Below are 24,643 nucleotides of genomic sequence, written 5' to 3'. Positions count from 1 at the left end.
ATCTCTTTTTGGAGATGGGGTAGCCACATCTGCATGCAGTATTCAAGATGTGGGCATACCATGGATTTATATGGAGGCAATATGATATCCTCTATCCCCTTTCTTGGAAGCTGCGTGGTTGAACCTGCTACAGTGCACATGCTCAGACTCCATTAGAAAGGTTCTTCTGGGTAGCAGAAAACCTTCAACTAGAGCGATTTACCTAGCCAAGTGGAAGAGATTTGCAATTTGGTGCTCGCAGAGTCATATCCCTCCAACACAGTCCAAGATAAAGGTGACCAAAGATTATCTCCTAAAGCTGAAACATCAGGACTTGTCTCACTCCTTGATAAAGGTTCACCTGGCTGCCATCTCAGCTTTTCACCCAGGAGAGCATGGATGCACCATCTTCACTAATAAAATGATGCAGCAGTTCCTCAAGGGGTTGGACAGATTATATCCTCATATTCAGTGGCCCACCTCCCACATGGGACCTTAACTAGGTACTCTCAAGGCTAATGGGGCCACCGTCCGAGCCCCTAGCAATCTGTTCACTTCTCTGCCTTTCCTACAAGGTGGCCTTTTTGTTGCAATAACATCAACCAGAAGAGTGGCCAGGCTCAAGGCTCTCACATCCCACCCCCTATATACCATTTCTTACAAAGATAAGGTGCAACTGCAACCTCACCTGTTGTTCCTCCTGAAGGTGGTCTCAAATTTCCATGCCAATCAAGACATATTCCTTCTGGTCTTTTTCCCGAAACCCCGTGCCACTAGCCGTGAGCAGAGCCTCCATTCCTTGGATGTGCGTCATGCATTGGCCTTTTATGTTGAATAAACTAAGTCATTCTGAAGTCAAACCAGCTATTAGTTGCGGTAGCTGACAGGATGAAAGGCCTCCCAGTGTCCACACAAAGGATATCATCATGGATCACATCCAGTATCCGGGTTTGCTATGATCTTGCAAAGGTCCCTGCCCCCACTTTGACTGCACGTTCCACCAGAGCTCAGGCATCTTCAACCTTCCTGGCCCTGGTACCGATCTAGGAGATATGTAGAGAGGCTATGTGGTCATCAGTCCACACCTTCATTTGACATTACGCAATCACCCAGCACGCCAGGGACGATGCAGTGTTCGACCGGGCTGTGATTTAATCAGCAGTTCCATAAACTCTGACCCCACCTCTTAGGTTAGGCTTGGGAGTCACCTAATTGTAATCAATATGAGCAAGCACTCGAAGAAGAAAAAATGGTTACTCACCTTCTCATAACTGTTGTTCTTAGAGATGTGTTGCTCATATCCGTTCCAAATCCACCTGCCTTCCCCTCTGTTGGAGTATCTGGCAAGAAGGAACTGGAGAGGTGGCGAGTTGGCAGGGCCCTATATGTGGTGCCATGAAGGTGCGACTCCAGGGGGCTCCAGAGCCGATCCAATGGATGCTGCTAAGGGAAAAATCTTCTGGCGAACTGTGCACACAGCATGCACGCACATAATTGGAATGGATGTGAGCAACACATCTTGAAGGACAAGTTACAAGGTGAGTAAACATTTTATTTCCTGTCTTCTGGGTAGTTGTATTCAGTTGTGCTTCACCTGCCTATCTAAAGTCAATTCCCAGTGATGGTTGCCATCTCTAAGTTTTGCTGTTTGTTGCCTCTTTCAGGTTTGCTGGTGCTTTCACACTACGACAGCGGATGCTGAATTTTGTACAGAATATCCAGTATTATATGATGTTTGAAGTGATGGAACCTACATGGCATATCCTTGAGAAAAACTTGAAATCGGTGAGTTTAGTGGTTTGACCTGTGGCCTGTTGGACAAGAGTCCCACATCACTGAACTGTTACTCTTATCCCTTTTTGTTTAAGAAAAAATCAGATTTCAGTTACTTAAAGTAAATATTTAAATGTACTTTTCTCTGTAAAACAGTTACTGTGTTCCCCACACTTACTGTGCCAGAAGACATTGTTGGGAATTCTATAAGTGCTATTCCTGTGGTGATTACATCAGAAGCTTGACAGTGCTTCTGCCTAGAAAGGAAAGAGACTTAAGGAGGGGCAGCTAAGGGAAGATACTGGATCCAGACAAGAGTTTTCCAGAAGGACACTTATCTTACTCCCCAGTCTAGATTGGAGTGACTCTCCCTAGCAATGTTGTCCCTTGGCATATGGCTGTTCCAGTGATTGGAGTTTACAATGCTAGTTTGATTTTTGTATGCGTTTGTGCACCAGCACCTGCTAAGAGAATAGTTAACTTCTGCAGAAGAGTTTGCAACACACACTTTTGGATGTGGGAGACCCACAAAAATCGCTTTTTCTTTCCAAAATTTATTCCTGCAGAGGCTGTTCCTATGCAGGCAGATACTTACAGGGCTAAAATTGTTGGTCTCACCACACCACAGTAGTGCTGCCTCTTCTTCTTCACTTCCCAGCTTTATTATTAATAAAGGCTTTTCCTCTCTCAGCCCTCGTCCAGACTAACCCGCGGCATCGGCGGGTTAAAATCGATTGCTCGGGGATCGATATATCGCGTCTAGTCTGGACGCGATGTATCGATCCCCGAGCGCGCTTACATCGATTCCGGAACTCCATCAACCCGAACGGAGTTCCGGAATCGACACGGAGACCCGCGGACATCGATGCAGCGCCGTCCAGACGGGTGAGTACCTCGATTTTAGAAATTCGACTTCAGCTACGTTATTCCCGTAGCTGAAGTTGCGTATCTAAAATCGATTTTAATATCTAGTCTGGACGTGGCCTTAGAACCACCCTTTTCTCTGTGCTCCAACTCCTGCTTACACTGCCATGTGACATGGTGCCAGCAGTGGCTGGATCCCATCTACCAAGAGAGAAGAAAGTAATAAGAACAGAAGAAAGATTGCAACTCCTTTGCATGAGGGGAGAGTGGTCCCAGAGCACTGGGATGGAAAGGTTTTAGACATACCCAGGAATCACTGATGCAGAGTTTTGGCTGACTCCCTGACTGTGACTATGACTAATGATCACTCTGAATTTTTTTGTATGTTCACTCCAATCTCCCTGAGGGTCCAGAGGACTAAATTTTTGGTCAGGAAAATTGGGTGACATATACATTGCTTTTGTTTGTTATGACAGTCAGTTATGAAACAGAATCATCCTAATCACTAAGCCTACGTCCACACTACAGCTTTAAATCAATATTAGTAAAATCGATTTTATAAAACAGGTTTTATAAAATCGATTTTACGCGTCCACACTAGGGCACATTACTTCGGTGGTGTGCGTTCATGGTCCCAGGGTACCATCGATTTCCGGAGCGGTGCACTCTGGGTAGCTCAGTAAAAGAATAGGACCAATAACTTTGATATCCGTCCACACTAACCCTAAATCGATTTAGTAATATCAATTTTAGGGTTACTCCTTTCGTTTAGCTGGAGTACAGAAATCGATTTTAAGACCCCTTAAAATCGATTTTAAGTGCCTTGTAGTGTGGACGGTTACAGCGTTAAATCGATTTAACACTGTTTAAATCGATTTAACGCTGTAGTGTGGACCTGGCCTAATTTGCTATTAAAGGCATGATACAGTCTTGTAAGGGAATTGTCAGCAAGGGTTTAGACCTCCCCAAGCATCTGGGAAAAACTTCCATTGATTTCAATAAGACATATATTGCACTACATGTTTGGAGCACAGAACTAGCTCTTAATCACACTTTGGGACTGTTTGGGCCAGTTTTTCCCTACCTGGTATTCCATGAATTAGGATCACTGAGATTTAGAAATTACCGGAAACGGCAGCCCCTTTCAGGCTTATGTTCTGCATTGTGCCATTCCCTCCTCGTTTTCATCAAGCAGACTGTCTTAAAAAAGACCTCTGAAATGGAAAAGGAACCCCCTGGCATAAGAACCAACATCTCTGACTCATCGGGGAATGGGGTTTATCCCTATTCCATTCTAGTTCTGGGAAAGGTTGTGCTTTTGACCTTTGTTGGCTCTGAGAAGTATAAGCAGATGTCTTGGATGTATTTGCTATAATAGCCTTCTCATGACTCAATTTGTGTTCCTAATCTCTGCACATCTTGAGTCAGTGTAGAGTTTTATCTGAATGTAAACTTGTTAAAACTTGAAGCCATATCAGCTGAGATGACTAAAAACATGTAAAACCCTATAGAAACAGTATCTCAATCTCATTTTTTTCCCATAATGTATTTCCTGTTTGAGTTTAACCTTACATTTTAAGCTCTATCATCTCCTCAGTATCTCATAGTAATTTTACTTTTTCTTTTTCCATTGATTTATTTCACATCACTAATGATATTTTAAATCTCTGATAGCAGGCTAATGTAAAGAACTGGTTGATGTGTTGTTTATTGTTGTGTTTTCCTGGAACAGGCTTCCAATATTGATGATGTCCTGAGCCACCATACGAGCTTTCTGGATAACTGTCTAAAGGACTGCATGCTAACAAATCCTGAGCTGCTGAAGATCTTTTCCAAGCTGATGTCTGTCTGTGTCATGTTCACAAACTGTATGCAGGTATGGAGCCTCTCAGCACTCACCACAGAGTTTGCAGCTGCTCAAGATGCCACTTCCCTCTTCTCGCAGTGCCATTTCTATTGATTTGCCCATCTCTCCTCCCTCTGAAATACTTTGCTTCTTTCACTGGCCTCTCCTGTTCCTGTTAGCAGTCTCTTCAGCTTTCTTTTTACTATTCTGACAGCTGCTTTAGCAGGAAGATGATGACTGAAACATCCTAAGGAAAGTTTGAGTTTATGTTCTTCTTCCAAGAATGTTGATAGAGTTTAGTACTGATGAGAATTGATTCGTAGTGCTTGTTAAGAATATAAAAATGGCCATACTGAGGCAGATCAATGGTCCGTTTAGTCCAATATCCTGTCTTCCGCAAGTGGACACTAGCAAATGCTTCAGAGGAAATGAACAGAACAGGGCAATTACTGAGTGAACCATCTCATGTCATCTAGTCCCATCTTCTGGCAGTCAGATACTTAGGTACATCCAGAGCATGAGGTTGCATCCCTGACTATCTTGGCTACTAGCCATCGATGGACCTATCCTCCATGAACTTACCTAATTATTTTTTGAACCCACTTCTATTTTTGACCTTCACATTGTGCCATGGCTAGGAGTTCCACTGGTGGACTGTATATTGTGTGAACAAGTACTTCCTTTTGTTTGTTTGAAACCTGATGCCTGTTAATTTCATTGGATGACCCTCTTGTTTATGTGTTCTGTGAAGGGGTAAATAACTCTTCCTTATTCATTTTCTTCACATCATTCATGATTTTATTGACCTCTGTAATACCCCCTTCAGTTTTCTCTTCTGAGCTGAATAGTCTTTTTAACCTCTCCTAATATGGAAGCTGTTCAATACCACCAATCTATTTTTGTTGCCTTTCTCTGTACCTTTTCCAATTCTAATAGATCTTTTTTGAGATGGGACAGCCAGAACTGCATGCAGTATTAAAGGCATGGTCATACCATGGATTTATATGGTGGCATTGTGCTATTTACTGTTTTGTTCCTATCCCTTTCTAATGGTTCATAACATTCTGTTGGCTTTTTTGACTGCTGATGCACATCGACTAACCACAATGACTCCAGGATCTCTCTCTGGAGTGGTAACAGCTGATTTAGACCCCATTGTTTAGTATGTATAGATGAGATTATATTTCTCAGTGTGCATTACTTTACATTTATCAACACTGAATTTCGTCTGCTATTTTGTTGCCTAGTTTTGTGAGACCCCTTTATAACTCTTCACAGTTTGCTTTGGACTTAATTATCTTGACTAATTTAGTATCATCTGCAAACTTTGCCACCTCACTGTTTACCCTTTTTTCCAGATCATTTTATGAATACATTGAACAGCACTGGTCCCAATACAGATCATTTACCTCTTTCCTTTCTGAAAACTGACCATTTATTCCCATCTTTTGTCTCCTGTCTTTTAACTAGTTACTGATCAATGAGAAGTTCTTCCTTCTTATCTCATGACTGCTTATTTTGCTTAAGATCCTTTGCTGAGAGACCTTGTCAAAGGTTTTCTGAAACACCAAGTACACTATATCCACTGGATCATCCTTGTCCACATTTGTTGGCATCCTCATAGAATTTTAATGGATTGATGAGACATGATTTCCCTTTACAAAGGCTGTGTTGACTCTTCCCCAGCATATCGAGTTCATCTGTGTGCCTGATCATTTTATTCTTTTCTATAGTTTCAACCAGTTTGCCTTGTACTGCAGTTAGGCTTACCAGCCTATAGTTGCCAGGATTGCCACTAGAGCCTTTTTTAAACATTGGTGTTACATTAGCTATCCTCCAGTTATCTGGTACAGAACGTGACTTAAATGATGAGTTACATACCCGTTAGTATTTTTGCCATTTCATATTTGAATCCTTTTAGAACTCTTGGGTGAATTCCATCTGGTCCTCGTGACTTATTACTATTTAATTTATCAGTTTGTTCCACAATCTTCTCTATTAACATCTCAGTCTGGGACAGTTTCTCAGATTTGTCATCTATGCCTGATTGGTTGGAAGAGTCAGCAGATTGGCTGTTAAGCCCAGCAGCATTCAGTGGCTGCTCAAAGCATTCACCCACAGCTTCAGTAGTTCCTGCACCTGTTTGTTCCCAGCCTTCTTCTAGTCCCATTCCTCCTTGAACCCAGCCTTCTAACCCAATGGTTAGAATAGGATTTGGTAATCAGGAATATTCAGGTGTGCATTGTGCAAGTTCCCTGTATATCTCTGTCATTGCATCTCTGTTCTAACTCTCAGCACCCCAGGCTCTTCCTTTCTGTCCTCTTCCCCCAAACTCTACCAGAGCACCACTGTGCTAATCTGCAGCACCCTTTACTGTTCAGTCATGGGCACGCCTAATGCACCTCAGTCCTGACCTGTAATACAGTTGTGTGTGCCAGCACTGGTGTCTCATGCTAAATGATGTTGTGTTTTAGTGATGTATGGGCAGTGAAGCAAATGGGAGGTCTGATGGGAGACACCAGCTTCATCGCTGTCTTAACCAGGGTTTGATCGCATGTACCCCGCTGCTATGGAAGAAAGCTTTTGTGAACTATTGAAGCTCTAAAGTCCTGCCTGAATTTAAAACCAGTTCTTATGCTTCATTTTAACTATAGAAATGTGGCTTACCATTTACAATGTTTTATCATCTACTCTTCCCACAGAGATTTACCCAAAGCATGAAGCTGAATAATGAAATGGGCCGGCTTACGTTAGAGCACGGCACGATGTTGGGGCCACCAACAGAGCAGGAACGTGCCGAGGAAGTTGTGAAGAAGCAGCTAACTAATAAAGTAAGGCACCCACTTTTCCGAATATTTATATGCTTGTTCTTAACTGGCTAATTCTTCCTTCCAGACAGCACCTTGGAAGTCCAGTTTCTCTTCTTTCTACCTTTCTTCTATTGCACTGAAAAAGCCATAGAGGTACTTCACAATCATCCAGCCAGCAGCGTGTGCTGTTTCTGTTTGGTAACAAGGAAGGAGGAAGTATTCTTTAAACTAACCAGCCTGGCTCCTTTTAAGCGTGAACTTAAAAGTTTGTGTAAATAAATACATTCAAAACATTCCCCAAAGAGCGGCTTCATTCTGAGAAATGGCCCCTCAAGATTCTTTGTCTATTATGCCCTAGACATGCCTTTAGTGAATTCAGATCAAATGTGCTCAGGTTACAAGAGAAGAAAAATATTTTTCTAACTGCTAGCACTACAAGCTCAGCCAAGGCTCTGACAGTCAGGCTGAGCTTTTTTCTTCTCAGGGATGGTTATCATTCATAGAAGTTCTGCAAGCTTCCAGTGACAGCCATGCAGCTCTTTTGTCTTCAGTGGGTTTGCATAGCTGTAACTGACTGGAACTTAATACACAGTTCAGATGCTAGAGGAAAGGAAGAGAATCCAGCTTTCTGTCAATCTTACACCTACAGAGCCAGCCCAGTCAACAGATAAAAAGCACTGAATGCTTACTTTGGTCACTAAAGTCAGCAGATCTGCCTCTCCATACACACATGGAATGGGTCTGCTGGGTAAGGGCCAGTTCCACACAGCAGCTGGTCAGTGCAGATCCTTGCTGAGATACAGAATGGTTACAGACTCAGTATACCACTAGCATCGGTAAAAAGCACTTAGCCAACCCCATGCCCTCTCAGCTTCTTTTTGCCAACCGTGATGGTCTCTGGAACTATTCTTGCATTTGCAAGTTCTCACAGTTGATTTTATTCTTTATGTATTGTAAATAATTAGTCACTAGTAGTAAAATTACTAGTGTTTAGTCAGTCAGTTAGATTTTCTGTGTTTATCTGTTTTTCCATCAATCCCTGGTGCCAAGGGATGCCTTGGTCACTGTGCTTCAAGCCCTGTGTTCCCTACAATAAGTCTATGTTCTTGAGCAACCCACAGTCAAGTTGCTTGAAGTGCCTTGGGGAAGCTCATACTGGGACCTTTGCCAAATTTGCAAGGACTTTAAGCCTCAAACAAAAAAATGATCAGGAAGCCCGGATAAAGTTTCTGCTCATGGAGGAGGCACGAGACCTCCATCTGAGCCAGCCAGTCAGAATCAGGACAGAGTGCTTTGGCATCCTACAATGTCAGAGTCCTGGCACCAACCCTAGTGCCTAGGAAGAGGCTGTCAGAACCGGTGTCGCTGGCAGGACAAGAGTCATCGCTTTCAGTGCTGGTGGACATGGGTGAACTGGCTGGATCATTACAACACATGGTACTGGACCAGTCTTGTGTACCCATGACAGCCTGCTCTTTGATATCATCAAAGGGGAAACACAATATTGGCTTTGCTGCAGACCTCTCCACCTTGGCACTGATCGCCAGCACAGTCAGGAACTGCACTCCCATGACTATTGGAATGAGAGCTGTCCTCTTCTGAGTCAGAGATTGGGTCATACTCTTCCCAGTTTCAAAGTTGCTCTTGTTATTCCTCCAGACATTTCTAGCCTTCCATGGTTCCAGTCACAGGAACACCATCGAGTGGTTGGCCAGGAGGTCACTGGGGTCCTACACCAGTCTAGAGGCCCTTTTGGAACCTGTGGGGTTTTCCTCTAGTTTCCAGGACACATTCCAGGCACTTCTATTTGGTGGCTTCGGAAAGATGTCCTGCACCTTCCCACTGGGCAGCACCTCTTCCCGACTGGTACCAAGCCCAGTATCAGACTCCAAAAACAGGTTCAACAGACCCTCCTAGATAAAGAAGGGAAGGAAGAGCATCCACAACCAGTGCTGGCCTCCTTGTCCTTCTCTCCTGACAAGGCAGTCTCAGTCGAGGACATCTCGCCTCCCCCAGATGACTATAAAGCTCATCAAGAGTTGTTAATGAGTGTAGCCTTAAATCTGAGCATACAGATGGAGGTAGTAAAAGAGTCCTCCCACAGCCTGGAAGGGTTTCTTCTCCTGTTGTATCCTAATCCCGACAGCCAAGGGAGGTCTCAGATCTATTTTAGACCTGCATCAACTTAACAATTATTTCAAAAAGATGAAGTTCTGCATGGTCACCGTGGCATCAATTATTCCTTCTCTGGATCCCAGGGACTGATACGCCACCCTTGATTTAAGAGCTGCTTCCTTCTATGCCTCAATGTATTGAGGGCACAGAAGGTTCCTCAGGTTTGTAATCACATTACCAGTTCATAGTGCATCCATTTGGCCTGTCTGCAGTTCCTCGGGTATTCCCAATATGTATTGCCATAGTGGCAGTGTTACTGAGGAGATTAGGTGTGCAGGCCTACCCTTATCTGAATGACTGACTAGTCAAGGGTTGGTCCAGGACTTTAGTTGTGTCCAGTGTTTGACTCATCCAATCAGCATTCAAGGCCAAATCTACCCTTTGTCTAGTACAGAAGATAATGTTTATTGGTGTGTGTTGGACTCTGTCCAGGCCAGGGTGTTCCCCCCTCCCCCAAAGTTACAATTCCAATCGGTCCAATCTCTGGTTACACACCTCAAATGTCATCCCATCACAACAGCCCGAAATTGTATAAAGCTCCTGAGCTGCATGGTCTCGTGCCCATGAGTGGTACAACATGCGAGACTGTATCTCAGACCTTTCCAGACTTGGCTGGTCTCAGTGTACTTGCCAAGCCATCTTTCTCTGGACATTGTATTGACAGTTCCTTCTCAGGTTCTTGTTTCTCTGAACTGGTGGTTTGATCCTCTTAATGTCTGTGTGGATGTTGCCTTCATCCACCCTTGACTGTCAGTGACTCTGGTCTCAGACGCATCAGTGCTAGGATGGGGAGCTCACTTGGTGCCCCTTAGAACTCAAAGTCTTTGGTCATTGACAAAGATCTCTCTTCATATCAACATTAGAGAGCTCAGAGTAGTTAGTCTTGTCGGTCAGTCATTCCTGCCTCATATCAGAAGGAGAAACCTATTTGTTCTGACAGACAACACCACAGCCATGTTTTACCTCAACAGGAAGGGAGGAGCTCACTCATTCCTCCTTTTTCAGGAAGTAGTTCATCTATAGGAATTTTGTATAGCCCATTCAGTCTACCTTGACGTCTCTTACCTTCCAGTGGTGTAGAACAAGTTAGCAGATCACCTGAGCAGGTCTTTCTTTAGTCATCATGAGTGGTCTATTTGGCTGAATGTAGCCAGAGGCATTTTCAAGCAGTGCGGGACTTCCCAGACAGACCTATGTGGGAACAAATACGACAGAAAATGGCACCATTTCTTCTCCTTTCAAGGCTGCCATCTGGGTTCCATCGCAGACGCCTTCCTGCTACCCTGGACGGTAAAGCTTTATTATGCTTTAACCCCAATTCTACTTGGCATGGCCATGCCAATACTCGTTCTCCACTCTACTTGATCTCTTAGTGGTGACTCCAATCTTACTTCCATTGCACGTGGATTTGATCACTCTAATAGATAATAGATAAAAAGATAATGCACGCAGAAATCCAGCAACAGTCTGGGAGCTATCCAGTTTATTGCACCCAATGCAGCATGTATGGTTACTTGCCCTATGGGCAGGTGGCGTATGTGTGCATTCGGTGCAAGGAGCTCCTGGCCCTCGGAGACCACGTATGGGCTTTGGAGACCAGAGTGGCTGAACTGGAGGAGCTAAGGGAGACAGAGAGATACATAGATGAGACTTTCTGGGACATAGTAGAATGGTCCAGTCTGACAGCCTCTGTGCTGTTGAAGAGGATGAAAGTCTCAGGGAAGGAGAACATTCAACTGGAGCAGAGGCAAATGATCCCATAGTTGGGACCCTCCTTCCAGATGATAATGTGGTATCCTCTCACACCGAGGATACCTCTCTGGGGGAAGGAACTCCAGTTATTAGGAAGAGACAGCTATTGGGCGATTCGATCATTAGAAACACAGATAGCTGGGTTTGCGGTGACCGGGAGAACTGCATGGTGACTTGCCTGCCTGGTGCAAAGGTTGCGAATCTCTTGAGACATCTAGATAAACTTAGGTGTAGTGCTGGGGAGGAGCCCAGTGGTTGTGGTACATGTAGGCAGGGGCGGCTCCAGGCCCCAGCACGCCAAATGTGTGCTCGGGGCGACAAGCCATGGGAGGCGCTCTGCCAGCACCATGAGGGCGGCAGGCAGGCTGCCTCTGGTGGTTTGCCTGCAGAGGGTCCACTGGTCCCGTGGCTTCGGTGGACTTCCCGCAGGCGTGCCTGCAGAGGGTCCACTGGTCCCGCGGCTTCAGAGGATCTCCCGCAGGCATGCCTGTGGGAGGTCCGCCGAAGCAGAGGGATCAGCGGACCCTCCACAGGCAAACCACCGGAGGCAGCCTGCCTGCCGTGCTTGGGGCGGCAAAATCCCTAGAGCTGCCCCTGTGTGTAGGTACCAGTGACATAGAGAATCATATGAGAGAGGTCCTGGAGGCCAAATTTAGGCTGCTAGGTAAGAGATTGAAGTCTAGGACCTCCATGATAGCATTCTCTGAAATGCTTCCAGTTCTACACGCAGGTCCAGTTAGATAAGCAGAACTGCAGGGCCTCAATGCGTGGATGAGACAACGGTGTAGGGAGGAGGGGTTTAGTTTTATTAGGAACTGGGGAAACTTTTGGGAAAGGAGGAGCCTATACAGGAAGGATGGACTCCACCTAAACCAAAGTGGAACGAGATTGCTGGCGCTTAAAATTAAAAAGATCATAGAGCAGTTTTTAAACTAAGGGCTGGAGGAAAGCCGACAGGTGTGGAGGAGCTTGTGGTTCGGGCAGAGACATCCTGTAGGGAAGGCTCTATTAATGGAGATTCTCTATGTTCGAGTAAAGAGGAGAGGATGGAAGATGATAAAATACAGCTAGGATCTGATGAGAAACAGTCAAATGAAAAAAGTCCCATCCAATTACATCATATAATGGCAGACAGCTAAAAAGTGACAAGTTTTTAAAATGCTTATATACAAATGCTAGAAGTCTAAAAAATAAGATGAGTGAACTAAAATGCCTCCATATTAAATGAGGACATTGATATAATAGGCATCACAGAAACTTGGTGGAATTAGGATAATGAATGGGACACAGTAATACCAGAGTATAAAATATATTGGAAGGACAGAATAGGTCATGCTGGTAGGGGAGTGGCACTATATGTGAAAGAAAGCTTAGAATCAAATGAAGAAAGAATCTTAAATGAACCAAACTGTACCATAGAATCTCTATGGATAGTAATTCCATGCTCTAATAATAAGAATATAAGGGTAGGGATATATTACCAGCCACCTGACCAGGATGGTGATAGTGACTGTGAAATGCTCAGGAAGATTAGAGAGGCTATTAAAATAAAAAGCTCAATAATAACTGGGGGATTTCAACTATCCCCATATTGACTGGGTACATGTCACCTCAGGATGGGATGAAGAGATAAAGTTTCTTGACACCTTAAATGACTGCTTCTTAGAGCAGCTAGTCCTGGAACCTACAAGAGGAGAGGCAATTCTTGATTTAGTCCTAAGTGGAGCACAAGAACTTGTCCAAGAGGTGAATATAGCTGGACCGCTTGGTAATAGTGACCATAATATAATTAAATTTGACATCCCTGTGGTGGGGAAAACACCACAGCAGCCCAGCACTGTAACATTTAATTTCAGAAAAGGGGACCACACATGAAAAGAGGAAGTTAGTTAAACAGAAATTAAAAGATACAGCACCAAAAATGAAATCCCTGAAAGCTGCATGGAAACTTTTTAGACACCTTAATAGAGGCTCAACTTAAATGTATACACCAAATTAAAAAAATGTAAGAGAACCAGAAAAGTGCCACTGTCGCTAAACAATTAAGTAAAAGAGGCAATGCAAGGCAAAAAGGCATCCTTTAAAAAATGGAAGTTATATCATAAAATCATAGAATATCAGGTTGGAATGGACCTCAGGAGGTCATCTAGTCCAACCCCTGCTCAGAGCAGAACCAGTCTCCAGCTAATACCCTAGTGAGGTAAATAGAAAGGAGCATAAATTCTGGCAAATGAAGTGTAAAAATATAATTCTTCTTCGAGTGATTGCTCATATGCATTCCAGTTAGGTGTGCGTGCACCGCGTGCACGTTCTTCGGAAGACTGTTTTACCCTAGCAACACTCTGCGGGTCGCCTGGGTACCCCCTGGAGTGGCGCCGCTGTGGCACCGTATATATACCCCAGCCGACCCAGCCACCCTTCAGTTCCTTCTTACCGCCCGTGTCAGTCGTTGGAACAGTGGAGTGCGGCTTAGCTGACCTCCACCTTCCCTAGCTACTCGTAGTTCTCGTTGTTATCGTGTACATAGTTATTGTTCTTATATATAGATATAGATATAGATAAACTCAGTTATAAGTTCTTACTTTAATAGTTAGTTTAGTATTACTTAGTGGGGTTAGGGGAGCAGCCCCTTCCCCACACCTGGCGCCAGAGCTCATGCCCAGCTCACTGGGTTTCAAACCATGCTCGGCCTGTCACAGGCCGATGCCAGCAGGAGCCCCACACGACTCTGTTTAAAGTGCCTCGGGAAATCGCACTTAACAGCTAAGTGCCCTATTTGCAAAGCTTTCAAGCCGCGCACTAAAAAGGAGCGAGACATCAGACTAAAACAGCTCCTCATGGAGGCGGCCTTGACACCGCCACCTTCGGCACCGACCTCCGGTCAGTCGGTGAACAGAGGCACCACTGCGGCACCGGATCGCACCGGTACGCCTAAGGACTCTTGTCACCGGCTGACACCGGCACCGAAGTCGACTCCGCGTCGCTTCCTCTCCCCATGGTCGAAGAAGGCCAAGACTCCTGCTGCCTTGGCGCCAACTACGCCGCAGCCAGAGAGCGCGCCCAGTGCGAACCGCCCGGCACCGATACCCGCCACGGCACCGACTAAATTGGCACCATTGATTCTGGTCCCGCAAGGGCCGTCGAGTCCGGTGCCTCATAGCTCCCCGGCGCGTGCCGCGGTAGAGCTCACTATGCCATCCACGCCTGAGGCGTATTCGGCGGCGAGAGACTTAATCGCCTTGATGGACTCGGCACTGCCTCTACCCCCAGCACTGCCGATGCGGATAATCCAATCTCGGGGCAAGCCGACCCTGCCCAGACCTCCGTCCGTTGGCACAGCGGACCGGCACCGCTTAAGATCGCGGTCCCGTAGACGCTCCAGGTTGAGACAACGCTCCCGCTCTCGACGCCGCTCGCAGTCCCAGCACTGTTCCCCTACACGGCACCGGTCGAACTCACGGCACCGGTCAGACTCCCGCTCTCCACCTCACTATTCGTGGCACTGCTCCAGCTCTCGGTGTCGATCCAGGCACCGTACCTCTCGGAACCATTCACACCGCAGAGACTCGAGATCTCGATCGACCTCCCGGCACCGATCTGGTCGCAGGTTCTGATCTCGATCCCGGTACCGCTACGCATACCGGCACCGGTCCCCGTTAAAGAAGGGAGCGAGGTCCGTCGGAACCTCAGCCCAAGGTTTCTGTGCTCCTCCATGGCTGTCCAGGCAGTCGTCTGTGTCCTCCCACGCGGACAGTTTCTACGACTAGGAGCGAGATATGGAGGTGCCTACCGGGGTCTTCCAGGAGGTCCAGTCTCAGGACCCGAGACCTCACCAGTGGTCCTTTTGGACACCCTGGGCATACCATCAGGCCCAGGGTGCCCCATTGCTCCAGACCCGCTCCACTTCCTCAGAGCATCGAGCCCCAGAGGCCACCATTAGCCGTCCCCCTCCAGCTGGGACAGAGGAGCTGATATCCCATCCACCAGGTTCTCTGGTACCGCTGGAGCAGGAATCGACCTAGGAGCAGGAGGCCATTCAGGACCCCCTCATTCCCGGTCTATTGTCCTCTTCCTCCCCAGACGAGGCGGTGGCAGGGACCTCATCATCAGGACCCCCGCCGATAAACCTCAGAGCCCATCAGGACTTACTTAGGAGAGGGGCGCTCAACATCAGTCTTCCCGTAGAGGAAGTCCCGGAGGTCAAGGACCCAGTTGTCAGCATCCTGTTGGCAGATAACCCCACTAGGGTGGCTTTGCCTTTCATCAAAACCATCCAGGCCACTGCTGACACCTTTTGGCAGTCCCCAGCCTCCATTCCCCCTATGGCAAAGGGAGTTGAGAGAAAATACATGGTGCCCTCTAGGGGGTACGAGTATCTATATGTTCACCCTCCTCCCTCCTCGTTAGTTGTCCAATCAGTCAACGAGAGGGAACGCCACGGCCAACAGGCGCCAGCCCCCAAATCAAAGGAGGCTAGGCAGATGGACCTACTGGGCCGCAAGGTGTATTGGGCAGGTGCCCTGCAGCTCAGGGTAGCCAACCAGCAGGCCCTCCTGAGCCGTTACAGCTACAACACCTGGGCGGAGGTGGGTAGATTCACAGATCTTCTTCTACTGGACTCTCGCCAGGCATTTGCCGCATTCCTTGAAGAAGGGAAGAAGGTGGCTAGAACCTCCTTCCAGGCTTCTCTCGATGCGGCCGAATCGGCAGCCAGAACTCTGGCCTCAGGTATCACCATGAGGCGTATCTCATGGCTACAGGTCTCCAGCCTGCCACCCAAGCTCCAATACACCATCCAGGACTTACCCTTTGATGGCAAGGGTCTGTTCTCTGAAAAGACTGACCCCAGGTTGCAGAGTTTAAAGGACAACAGGGTCATTATGCGCTCGTTGGGCATGCATACACCTGTGACCCAACGCAGACACTTCCGGCCCCAACCTCACCGGCCTTACTCTGTGCCCCAGCACAGACAAGACTTCAGCAGAAGGCACGGGAGAGGTGGCCGTAGGCACCAGTCCGGACCCCAAGGGGGTCAGAACAATGGCCCCACAAAAGCATCTCCGGGTCCTAAGTCTACCTTTTGAAGGTACGCACGAGGACGGCGTACCAGTTTCAGGACAGGATCTTTCTCCTCCCTTCTCTAACCGCCTCTCCTACTTACTTCCGGCGTGGTCCCAATTGACCTCAGACATCTGGGTCCTATGGACGGTGGAACAAGGATACCACCTCCAATTTGTTTCATCCGTGCCTTCCCACCCCCCAACCCAGTCCTTCTTCAGGGACCCCTCTCACGAGCAAGTCCTCTTACAAGAGGTGCAGTCTCTCCTCGCCGCAGGAGCAATAGAGGAGGTACCACCAGACGAGAGGGGAAAAGGGTTTTACTCCCACTACTTTCTGATCCCCAAGTCCAAGGAAGGCCTCAGGCCCATCCTAGTCCTGTGAGGCCTCAACAAGTTTATGGTCAAGTTGAAGTTCCGCATGGTCTCCCTGGGGACCATTATCCTGTCCTTGGATCGTGGAGACTGGTATGCCGCCCTCGATATGAAGGACGCATACTTCCATATAGCCATCTTCCCTCCACACAGGAGGTATCTTCGTTTTGTAGCCAGTCACCGGCACTTCCAATTCACGGTCCTTCCCTTCGGCCTCTCTACGGCCCCAAGGGTGTTTACGAAGTGCATGGCCATCATCGCTGCCCACCTCCGCCGGCAGCAAATCCATGTATTTCTGTATCTGGACGACTGGCTTGTCAGGGGAACCTCCCAGACTCAGGTCAGTCAGCACGTAAACATAATCACGGACCTATTCTCTCGCTTGGGGCTGCTCCTCAATGCCGAAAAGTCCACACTGATTCCCACACAGAAGCTGGACTTCATAGGGGCAACCCTGGACTCCACTCGAGCCAGAGCCTACCTACCTCAGCCACGCTTCCAGACACTGATGGCAATCATTCGAGGTCTGCAGAACTCCCCGGTCACCTCTGCTCGCACGTGCCTCGGGCTACTAGGCCACATGGCCGCCTGCACTTATGTGACCAAATATGCCAGGCTCCGTCTCCGGACCCTTCAAACGTGGCTCAACTCGGTCTACCGTCCAGGCAGGGACCCAGTAGGCACTCTGATGACTGTTCCTCCGAGCACCTTACGCTCCCTCGACTGGTGACTGACTCCCTCCCTGGTGTGTGCAGGGCTACCGTTTCATCAACCACAGCCCTCGCTGTCCCTAACGACAGATGCGTCATCTCTCGGTTGGGGGGCTCACCTCGGTCACCTTCGCACCCAGGGCCTTTGGACATCACAGGAGCTGTCGCTCCACATAAACGTCCGGGAGCTGAGAGCAGTCCGCCTCGCATGCCAGATGTTTCAGCAACGCCTTCATGGCCGTTGTGTCTCACTATTTATGGACAACACAACGGCCATGTATTGGGGTCAACAAACAGGGAGGGACTCGCTCTTCTCCCCTGTGTCAAGAGGCCATTCGACTCTGGGACTTCTGTGTAGCCCATTCGATAGACCTGGTAGCATCCTTTCTCCCAGGGGTTCGAAACACTCTAGCGGATCAGCTGAGCAGATCCTTCCTCTGTCACGAATGGTCGATAAGACAGGATGTTATTCATTCGGTCTTCCAGAGGTGGGGCTTTCCCCTCATAGACCTGTTTGCCTCTCGCAGGAACAGGAAATGCCAAGTGTTCTGTCTTTCGCCGGGATCGATCACGGACGCATTCCTCCTGCCATGGGAGCAGCATCTGCTCTACGCCTTTCCACCATTCCCTCTGGTTCACAAGGTCCTAATAAAACTCCACAGGGACAGGGCGCATCTGATCCTGATCGCGCCAGCGTGGCCCAGAGAACACTGGTACACCATGCTGCTCAACCTGTCCCTGGACAGCCCGATTACCCTACCTCTCCTTCCAGACCTCATAACACAGGACCACGCCAGTCCTCGCCACCCAGACCTGCAGGCCCTTCACCTCACGGCATGGCTCCTGCATGGCTAAACAGATCGGAGTTACGCTGCTCCGCTCCGGTACAGCATGTTCTCCTAAGCAGCAGAAAGCCTTCCACTCTGTCTACATACCTGGCCAAGTGGAAACGTTTCTCCTGCTGGTGTGCAACGCAGAATGTTGCTCCTTCTGAGGTCTCGATCCCCGCTGTTTTAGACTACCTCTGGTCTCTTAAGCAACAGGTCCTGGCGATATCTTCTCTGAGGGTGCACTTAGCGGCTATCTCTACATTCCATCCCGAAGAAAGTGGCCACTCCGTGTTTTCCCACCCCTTAGTTTCTAGATTTCTTAAGGGCCTGGAGCGCCTATACCCCCCAGTACGCTGCCCCGCCCCCACCTGGGACCTCAACTTAGTCCTAAACAGACTTACGCATCCGCCCTTTGAGCCATTGGCGATGTGCTCACTCCTATATCTGTCGTGGAAGACAGTCTTCCTGGTGGCCATTACATTGGCCAGAAGGGTCTCCGAACTCCAGGCGCTTACGGTGGACCCACCGTATACTGTCTTCCACAAGGACAAGGTACAGTTGCGACCTCATCCGGCGTTCCTCCCTAAGGTAGTATCGGCTTTCCATACCAACCAGGACATCTTCCTCCCGGTCTTCTTTGCGAAGCCCCACTCTTCTCGATGGGAGCAACAATTACATTCCTTAGATGTCCGTAGGGCGCTCACTTTTTATATCGAGCGGACAAAGCCCTTCCAGAAGTCTCCCCAGCTGTTCGTGGCAGCAGCTGAACGGATGAAAGGTCTACCCATCTCCTCCCAGAGGATTTCCTCCCGAGTAACAGCGTGCATACGCACGTGCTATGACCTGACTCATGTCCCCTTGGGCCATCTCACAGCACATTCTACCAGAGCTCAGGCTTCGTCAGCCGCCTTCCTGGCCCACGTGCCTATCCAGGAGATATGTCGCACAGCGACCTGGTCATCAGTCCACACCTTTGCTTCGCACTATGCTCTGGTCCAACAGTCTAGAGATGATGCAGCCTTTGGCTCAGCAGTTCTGCACGCTGCCACGTCTCACTCCGACCCCTCCGCCTAGGTAAGGCTTGGGAATCACCTAACTGGAATGCATATGAGCAATCACTCGAAGAAGAAAAGACGGTTACTCACCTTTGTAACTGTTGTTCTTCGAGATGTGTTGCTCATATCCATTCCAAACCCACCCTCCTTCCCCACTGTCGGAGTAGCCGGCAAGAAGGAACTGAAGAGTGGCCGGGTCGGCTGGGGTATATATATGGTGCGATAGCGGTGCCACTCCAGGGGGTGCCCAGCTGACCCGCCGAGTGCTGCTAGGGTAAAAAAGTCTTCTAAAGAACGTGCACGCGGCGCGCACACACCTAACTGGAATGGATATGAGCAACACATCTTGAAGAACAATAGTTACGAAGGTGAGTAACCGTCTTTTAAGAAGGTTAAAAAAAAGAATTCGAAGAACAGCTAGACAGACTCAAAAAAAAATAGCCAAAAAAATTGTAAGTACATCAGAAGCAGGAAGCCTGCTGAACAGCCAGTGGGACCACAGAATGATCAATACGCTAAAGGAGCACTCAAGGACGAGAAGGCCATTGCGGAGAAACTAAATGAATTCTTTGCATCAGTCTTCACGGCAGAGGATGTGAGAGAGATTCCGAAACCTGAGCCCTTCTTTTTAGGTGACATATCTGAGGAACTGTCCCAGATTGAGGTGTCATTAGAGGAGGTTTTGGGACAATTGATAAACTAAACAGTAATAAGTCACCAGGACCAGATGGTATTCACCCAAGAGTTCTGAAGGAACTCAAATGTGAAATTGCAGAACTACTAACTGTAATTTGTAACCTATCATTTAAATCAGCTTCCGTACTAAATGACCAGAGGATAGCTACTGTGACGCCAACTTCTAAAACGTGCTCCAGAGGTGAGCCTGGCAATTACGGAGTGCTAAGCCCGTCTTCAGTACCAGGCAAACCGGTTGAAACTATAGTAAAGAACAAAATTGTCAGACACATAGATGAACATAATTTATTGGGGAAGAGTCAATATGCTTTTAGTAAATGATGAGGCATGATCTCCCATCTACTAGAATTTTTTGAGGGGGTCAACATGTGGACAAGGGGGATCCAGTGGCTATAGTGTACTTAGATTTTCAGAAAGCCGTTGAGAAGGTCCCTTGTCAAAGGCTTTTAAGCAAAGTAAGCTGTCATAGGATAAGAGGGAAGGTCCTCCCATGGATTGGTAACTGGTTAAAAGATAAGAAACAAAGTGTAGGAATAAATGGTCAGTTTTCAGAATGGAGAGAGGCAAATAGTGTTGTCCCCTAGGGATCTGTACTGGGACCAGTGCTATTTGACATATTCATAAATGATCTGGAAAAAGGGTAAACAGTGAAGTGACAAAATTTGCAGATGATACAAAACTACTCAAGACATTTAAGTCCCAGGCAGACTGTGAAGAGCTACAAAAGGATCTCTCAAAACTGGGTGACCGGGCAACAAAATGGCAGATGAAATTCAATGTTGATAAATGCCAAGTAATGCATATTGGAAAACACAATCCCAATTATACATATAAAATGATGGGGTCTAAATTAGCTGTTACCACTCAAGAAAGAGATCTTGGTGTCATTTTGGATAGCTCTCTGAATGCATCCTCTCAATGTGCAGCGGCAGGCCAAAAAGCAAACAGAATGTTGGATATAATTAAGAAAGGAATAGATAGTAAGAAAGAAAATATCATATTGCTTCTATATAAATCCATAGTACGCTCACATCTTGAATAGCGTGTGCAGATTTGGTTGCCCCATCTCAAAAAATATGTATTGGAATTGGAAAAGGTTCAGAAAAGGGCAGACGATTAGGGGTATGGAACAGCTTCCGTATGAGGAGAGATTAATATGACTGGGACTTTTCAGCTTGGAAGAGAGCCGACTAAGTGGAGATATGATAGAGGTCTATAAAATCATGACTGATGTGGAGAAAGTAAATAAGGACATATTGGAAGACACGATACTGGGCTAGATGGACCTTTGGTCTGAACCAATATGACTGCTCTTATGTTCTTATGTAGTACCACAGTCAGCTGCTCCACCCCTGAACCTGTGTTCCCTTCATTTAACAGCCTGGAACCTCCATGGCTAAATCCTAGAAAACAAGCTTGCTTGGAGCAAGTTCGCAAAGTTTTACTAAGCAGTAGAAAGCCCTCCACCAGGGCCACCTACCTGTCAAAATGGAAGCAGTTCTTTGTCTTGGCTTCCCAAACTGGAGTCTTGCTAGTGCATTGATCCATCCAACATATACTCAACTATTTGCTGCGCCTGAAATAGCAAGGCTTAGCAATTTCCTCTGTCAAGGTTCACCTGGCAGCAATATCAGCTTTCCACACTTGTGTGGATAACTGTTCCGTTTTGTCAAATGGCATGACAATCAAATTCCTTAAAGGCCTTGAAAGGTTGTATCCTCATGTTTCTCCCCCCCACCCCAGGAACTAGAGCAGAAGTGGGCAAACTACGGCCCATGGGGCTGTCCTGCCTGGCCCATGAGCTCCTGGCCGGCCCCAGCCTCTCCCCTGCTGTCCTCCCTCCCCCACAGCCTCAGCTGGTGGGCAGTGTGGGTGGCAGGAGCAAGGGGAGTGTGGCTGGAGGACTCAGGAGGAGCACTGGGCAGCCGCACAGCCGGCTGAAGAGAAGCGGCGCTTTGATGGGGAAACCATCACTTCTCTCCGGCTGCGCGGCTGCCCCTGCTCCTCCTGAGTTCTCCTCCCATGTTCACAGGGCCACATTCCAAATGGGGCAGGAGCGGGGTGGATAGGGGATGGGGTCCCAGAGGGGCGATTAGGGGCAGGGCATCCCAGGAGGGGGCAATCAGGAGACAGGGAGCTGGGGGGTTGGATAGTGGGTGGGGTCCCGGGATGAGACGGTCAGGGGACAAGGAACGGGGGGGCTGGATAGGTCAGGGTTCTGAGAGGGGCAGTCGAGGTGGGAAGTGGGAGGGGGCGGATGGGGACGGGGGCAAGCTGTTAGGGGGCACACAGCCTTCCCTACCCAGCCCTCCATACCAGTTCGCAACCCCTGTGTGGCCCTCGGGCCAGAAAGCTTGCCCACCCCGGACTAGAGCCTGGTCTTGTCTAAATGTATGGGAACACCCTTTGACCTTTTAGCAATGTTCTCCTTACTATACCTCTCTTGGAAGGTGGCTTTTCTAATTGCCATCACTTCTGCCAAAAGTGTCTTGGAACTCCATGCTCTGACATGGGAATCTCCATATAGGGTCTTCTTTAAAGATAATGTATATTTACACCCTTATCTGAGTTTCCTTTGTAAAGTAGTTTCAAATCTTCGTAGCAATCAATCAGTCTACTTACCTGTGTTATAACCAAAACCTCACAGAAATAGGAATCAACGATTATACACACTGGATGTTACATGAGGGGGGAGGGAGCTCAGTGGTTTGAGCATTGGCCTGCTAAACAAAGGGTTGGGAACTCAATCCTTGAGGAGGCCATTTAGGGAACTGGGGTAAAAACCTGTCTGGGGATTGGTCCTGCTTTGAGCAGAGGGTTGGACTACATGATCTCCTGAGGTCCCTTCCAACCCTGATATTCTGTGAGCTCTAGACTTATACATAGACAGGACTAAACCATTTCAGCAGTCCATCCAACTGTTCACAGAGGATTTTGTCTTGGATATATTCATGTATCTGTGCTTGTTATAAACAGGAAGGCAGTTTGCCACCAAGTAACCTGACCACTCATTCCACAAGATCTCAAGCATCCTTAGTGTTGTTCTTAGTGCGAATACCTATCCAAAACACTTGTAAAGCAGCAAGCTGGTCATCAGTGCACACTTTCTCCTCCTATTACACCATCACCTACTACTCTAGGGATGATGCCAAATTTGGTTAAGCTGTGTGTGTGTGAACTCTGATCCCTCCAGCTTTATTACTTCTTGTGAGTCACCAAGAGTGGAATGCACATGTGCAAGCACTTGAAGAAGAAAAGAAAGTTATGAATCTTTTGTAATTGTTGTTCTTTGAGATGTATTGCACATGTCTATTCCACGACCTACCCTCCTACCCCTCTATGTTGGAGTTTCTGGAAAGAAGGAATGGAGGGGGGCGCAGGGTCAGCTAAGCATGTTATAGCAGTGCACAGCAGAGGGTACCACTGAGGGAAAAGATTGTGGCAACTGCATGGGACGCACAGGCACTAAGAGTGGAATGGACCAAGTGCAACACATCATCAACAACAGTTACAAAAGATTAGTAAGCGTTTTTTCATGTCATGTTCCTTCTTCCTCTGGTTTAATGAGAGCGCTGACCCTGCATTGTTACCCAACTGCAGCTGATTGTGTTGCTTACAGCGAACATTGGTCTTATAACTTAGTTCTGAACTGTTGTCATCAAGGGCAATGGGCACTAATGCGTGGGCTATGCATGGCTCGGGTTCTTTTGCATCTCCAAAGTAGTATCTCATGGCGAATGAGCCAGTTGGAGTGTAGACTGTTAGACCCTTTCCAGCCCATCCCTTTTAGGGCTAGGACACCTGGTTTTGTTTGTTTCCTTTTTGTGTATATGTATACTAAGTAACTTCTCTCACCCTGTTGCTTATAATCTGCTTTCTGCTAGGCTGACACACCATTCCTGCAGACAGCCACTAGGGGGCCACTAAAGAGCATTGCTGTGTAAATGCTTGAAGGTGATCTGCTGGACATTCCCTGCCTCTGCTGTTTGCCTTGTGAACTTGTCTCGTGTACAGCACATAGCATTTGAAAACAAGCCACCCACGGGATGCTTCTGATCATACTGCCTGTGCTGAAATACCTTAGAGATCAGTTAAACTCACGCTACTACCGAAAATAAGAAATGCTTTTTATGTTTATTATTGAGAAGGGAGATATGTCATCAGTGCCAGGCTTTGATCAGGCATGTTCTAGAGCGGGTTGACAACCTTTCAGACATGGTGTGCCGGGTCTTCATTTATTCACTCAAATTTAAGGTTTCTCGTGCTAGTAATACATTTTAACGTTTTAAGAAGGTCTCTTTCTATAAGTCTATAATATATAACTAAACTATTGTTGTGTGTAAAGTAAATAGGATTCTTAAAATGTTTAAGAAAAATTTAAAATTAAATTAAAATGTAGAGCCCTCCGGACCAGTGGCCAGGACCCAGGCAGTGCCATAGATTGCCTACCTCTGTTCTAGAAGCAGAATAACACAACTCTAACAAGGTCCATTTCAGGCTCTTAGATTGTGTCCCAGACCAACAGGGCAAAATTTTTAAACCCCCAGGGCATGATGTCTTCTCAGGGTCAGTACCTTGCCCAGGGAGCATGCTCTAGACCTGGGTCTTGCAGCATACCTGTGGGGCAGTATATAGGATTCATTTCACAACTGTTCATCCTATTGTATGCCTCATGAGAAACATATACAGAGTGTTTGAGCATTGGCCTGCTAAACCCAGGG

At 47.4% G+C, this 24,643-nt stretch overlaps 1 protein-coding gene and 1 long non-coding RNA gene across 3 annotated transcripts in view; one reads left to right on the top strand and one right to left on the bottom strand.

The window, feature by feature from the left end:
• Positions 1-24,643, top strand: part of TUBGCP2 (tubulin gamma complex associated protein 2) — an 89,208-nt gene that overhangs the window by 61,858 nt on the left and 2,707 nt on the right. For both annotated transcript variants that reach the window (XM_030568286.1, XM_030568285.1), the window contains exons 14-16: positions 1,644-1,764; positions 4,349-4,492; positions 7,165-7,293. In XM_030568286.1, the coding sequence (XP_030424146.1) occupies positions 1,644-1,764; positions 4,349-4,492; positions 7,165-7,293 (394 nt within the window). The remainder of the gene's footprint in view (positions 1-1,643; positions 1,765-4,348; positions 4,493-7,164; positions 7,294-24,643) is intronic.
• On the bottom strand, positions 430-24,224 carry LOC115654277. Its single transcript, XR_004001153.1, has 3 exons — positions 24,129-24,224; positions 15,408-15,422; positions 430-440 (listed from the first exon to the last, which is right to left on the bottom strand). It is a non-coding gene; the product is annotated as an uncharacterized LOC115654277 (long non-coding RNA).

The sequence above is a fragment of the Gopherus evgoodei genome, chromosome 7 (assembly GCF_007399415.2).
Source record: "Gopherus evgoodei ecotype Sinaloan lineage chromosome 7, rGopEvg1_v1.p, whole genome shotgun sequence".
In the NCBI taxonomy this organism is placed as follows: Eukaryota; Metazoa; Chordata; order Testudines; family Testudinidae; genus Gopherus; species Gopherus evgoodei.
Note: the sequence above shows the minus strand (reverse complement) of the source record. Positions and strands in the feature narration are given on the sequence as shown.